The sequence below is a fragment of the Antrostomus carolinensis genome, unplaced genomic scaffold (genome assembly GCF_000700745.2).
Source record: "Antrostomus carolinensis isolate BGI_N321 unplaced genomic scaffold, ASM70074v2 scaffold46013, whole genome shotgun sequence".
Lineage (NCBI taxonomy): Eukaryota > Metazoa > Chordata > Aves > Caprimulgiformes > Caprimulgidae > Antrostomus > Antrostomus carolinensis.
In genome coordinates, this window is record NW_010305317.1 from 585 (window position 1) to 4,701 (window position 4,117).

Consider the following 4,117-nt stretch of genomic DNA (forward strand, 5'->3'; position numbering starts at 1 on the left):
GCTGCGGCGCTGATCCTGCACATCCTGCAAGAGAGACTTCACTGAACATCCCGCTCCTTCTGCTCCCCAACAGCAAGGGCCCCGGCTCAGCAAGCACCACCCCAGGGGCAACGCTGCACTCAGCATCCGCACAGTGCCCGGGCAGGGGCAGGCTGCACAGCCCAGAAAACCAGCTGTGAACTTGAAGCGAGATGCACTCGTGAGTGGACATAACTGTGAGCTGCCTGCAAGAGAGACTTCACTGAACATCCCGCTCCTTCTGCTCCCCAACAGCAAGGGCCCCGGCTCAGCAAGCACCACCCCAGGGGCAACGCTGCACTCAGCATCCGCACAGTGCCCGGGCAGGGGCAGGCTGCACAGCCCAGAAAACCAGCTGTGAACTTGAAGCGAGATGCACTCGTGAGTGGACATAACTGTGAGCTGCCCCAGGGACAGAGCTGCAGGTCCTGCTGGAGACCTGCTGCTTTACCTGAGCAATTCCAGCAGGGTCAACAATTGGCACCAGACAGTCTAGGAAATAACAGGCAGTTAGCACCACGAATGGAGTAGAGTGAGAAGGTAAGTGACAAACAAGCAAGGGAAACTATTATGGGCATCTTGGGTAAGTCAGCGTTAATCAGGCAGAAGGGAAACGATCCAGAGGTGAGGGATACAAGACAGAGGAACACAGCTCTCCACAAGAGAAAGGCCAGAAGCAGCAGCTTGGCTATTAACAGTAAGCAAAGCATCTGCCTTACCAGCATTACTCTGTCCATGGCATGAAGTAGTTTAAAGAGAGAAGTCTTGCACCAAGGCTGCGTTCCTCAGGCCTGAACACACACTCATGCACAGGTTCCCACCACACCCTTCCTGAACCTCAGTCCCTGAATCCAGGTGAGGTTTTCTGCTTCACTGGTGCTCCCTCACATGCAGCAGCAGTCTCTGGGGTTGCTGCAAAAGCCTCTGGGGCCAGACTTCCTTTTGTGGGTCAGTGCTGCCAAACACAAGCACAGCCAACCTATCACCACCCGGGGACCTGTGTGTGCAGCTGCCTGCTCCTCACGCCATGTGGCTCTCATCCTGCCCCTGGCACAGACCCTGCAGATGAGCCAGATGCCTCCCCAGGAGCAGCTCAGTTTCCACTTCTGTTTTGGTAAAGTGCCACAGAAAGCCTGGGGAGACCACTTCCTCCCCATCCAGTGCAGCAGGTACCTCTTGTGCTCAGAGTAGCAGCAAGACAGGTCAGGGACCTGCTGCTGGAGGACACTGGAGAAGGGACAGACCTGCACAGGTCAGCCAAGCTAAGAGCAGTCCACCTTGTAAGGTGAACAAATCTAGAGCACCTGGTGTCTCAAACAGCCCCTCCTGCTCTGGCCACCATCCTTTGGGAGAGATGGACTAAATCCAGGGCAGAGCCAGGACTGCAGGGAGCCAAGGTCCCTGGAGGCTGAGGAGTGCTCGTGCACAGCACAGAAGGACATACTGGCCCATAGCATGGGCTGAGCAGCGCTGGGATGAAGAATGGTGGAAAGCTAACTGTGGGGATGTGCAGCAGAGGGGCTGGCAGGGGCTGCAATGGCCCCAGTGGGAACAGGGCAAGGACCACACAGAGAAGGACACTGCACAGCCATGCCTTTGGCAGGGATGAATGTCATGCTAGACCACGCTCCTGTGCAGTGACACAGGCGGGAGCTGAGGACAGACAGGATCACAGGTGCCCCTGGGGACCCTGCCGTGGTTGCTGAGGGCTGTAGCAGTTCTTTGGCAGGGTCCTCTGCACAGCTGTCCCAGGCTGGTGGGACACATCAGCTCCTTACCCTTCAGCAAGGGAAAGCCTGCGAGGGACTAAGGCTCAGCACGCAGCACACAGGACCATCCCGTCTCCCACCTTGTCCCGACCGTATCTCCGGAGCAGCCGGTAGGGCCAGACATAGAGGATCTCATTTGTCCGCGGGTCCTTCAGGACAAGGCTGTCGCGCTCGGCCTTGAGCAGGTAGGTGCCACGCAGCTCACATCGCTCCGCAGCCTCAGTCCGTTGCACCGTCACCCAGAAGGTGTTCACTGTGGGGAGAGGGATGCTCAGGGGAGGGTGAAGGAAGCCACATCCCCAGCTCCAGGCGAGGTCTCGCCCTGCCTGCCCATGCCCCAGTGATGGGACAGCAGCAGGACAGGCCCCACAGAAGGTGGCCCAAAGTCAGGGCAGCAGCAGGTCCCACCTTCATCTCTCGAGTAGTAGATGGAGTTCACAGCCATCTCCAGGGCTGACGGCTCCCCGCTGCCCTCTCTGCCACGCCGGGCTGCCACGCCACCATCGCTGGGGCCGTTTCCCTGACGAGGGAGAGTAGATCAGCCCCTGGGTCCCCCAGCAGCCACTGCCCTCCCAGCCCCACAACGCCTGGGCCCCGCCACCCTCTGTGAGGGACCTACCCCAGCCCCACACAGCTTGGCCGTCCTGAAGCCATACCAAGCCTTTCCCTGCCCAGAGGTGGTGACAGACCCCAGGGCCCCTCCCCTAAGCCAACATGAACATGGATGAGCAGGGCCTGGCAACACAGGAGGGGCTTCCCTGGAGCTCCTGGCATGACCCTGGGCCCCAGCTGGGCCATGCATTGGACAGTGTGGAAAAAAGCAGTTCCTCTCAGACTCTGCCCTCCCATGTAGCACACGCCAGCACTGAGAGGCAGCCTCCTGCAGAGCAGCACCTGGGGGTCCCCTGTACCCACTCCACTGCTGCTCATCTGACTGCTATGGCCAAGCAGGTGCCCTGGTGCCGAGGCAGGGAACAGCTCTGCTTCCTTATCAGTGTGTCCCAGCACAGACAACATCAGCGCCCACGGCATCGCATGGGCCCAGACACGCTTTCCCAGTGGTATGAGCAAGGGAAGGGGCTGATGGGACAACCCAGTAACGCAGGAGCCTGTGTCCTGCTTCTGCACAGGCAGGAAGGTGGTGCCAGTGTCAGTGCACAGCCCGCAGAAGGGAAGCAAGCACTTCTATTTTAGCACATGCAGAACTGAAAGTGCAACGCACACACTCTGTCAGAGACCGTGTCTCTGCAGCAGGGTCCCCAAAGGGCCTTTGTGGGGGATACACCCTCGGTGCTACCACTGAACAGCAAAGATCCTCTGCCAGGGAAACCCCACGCGAATCAAAGGCTCACAGATGTCCTGCAAGAGCTGCTTCAGCAGACCTCGCACCGTTTCATGAGGGTCTGTATTTGGACAGGAACTGGAAGCTGTTTCTCAGCATCACGTGGGATGGATGGGGTTGCAGCAGAGCGTACGTCTTGCAGAAGGCAAGCTGTCACAGTTTCAGTTTAAAACCCAGACACATGAGCTTCTTAACAAGAGGCAAGGCTCAAAAAGGGCCATCAGGCCCTCTTGTTTGTCTCCTAAATAGAATATGGACTGCTAAAACCTAGTGTCCTTAATGTTGACAGCAGCAGCTCCTGCTCAGCTAAAGCATCTAATGCAGCGGGGTTCCAGCCTGGGATCGGGAAGTCAAGGGCTATCCGATGTGCCAGAGCCCTTTAGGGCTCCATTTTACTGCACTTTCCCTCATCTTCAAAAGAAAAACAAATTCTGTTCCGAACTCCAAACTCTCTCTGGCCCCAAGCTACCAGACACTGCCTACCCTCCAGGCAGCAACAAAAAACACGACACAAAAACATGATGTCCATGTGGATGACCAGAAATCACAACTCAGGATCTGCAGCTTTTTGCAGAGAGGCCACATGCAGCTCCTGCACCTCTTGCTCCAGGTCACACCTTTCTAGAACACTAGAAAGAACACTTTCTAGAACAGTCATCCCTGTTGCCTTTTGCTCACTGCTTCCTAAAGTGTCAGCTCACTTCTGGACCTCAAGCACACAACTGAGAGCTACCGTGTAAGGAAGGGATGAGTACATCCCTGCTCCAAGCAGATGTTCCCCTGCCATGCCACTACCCTGCACCACGCCAAAGGCACGTGCTGTGTCCCCAGCTCAGCCCCGCAAGCCATTTCCAGGACAGAGGCTGCAACAGTGTCTGCACCAGACATGGGCATGGATATGGCGTAATTTCCAGTACCATGCCCGTGCCTCTCGGCCTGATCAGCAGGGCACGTGCTGCACAGACACATTTGGCTTGACGGCTGACTG

General features: G+C 57.4%; 1 protein-coding gene across 1 annotated transcript in view; it reads right to left on the reverse strand.

Moving 5' to 3' along the window:
- Nucleotides 1-2,307, reverse strand: part of LOC104522453 (docking protein 1-like) — a gene marked incomplete at both ends in the record, with an annotated part of 2,884 nt that extends 577 nt beyond the window's left edge. Inside the window, 2 exons of the mRNA XM_010164752.2 lie at nt 1,868-2,040; nt 2,196-2,307. Of these exons, the coding sequence (XP_010163054.2) occupies nt 1,868-2,040; nt 2,196-2,307 (285 nt within the window). The remainder of the gene's footprint in view (nt 1-1,867; nt 2,041-2,195) is intronic.
- Between the last annotated feature and the right edge of the window lie 1,810 nt (nt 2,308-4,117).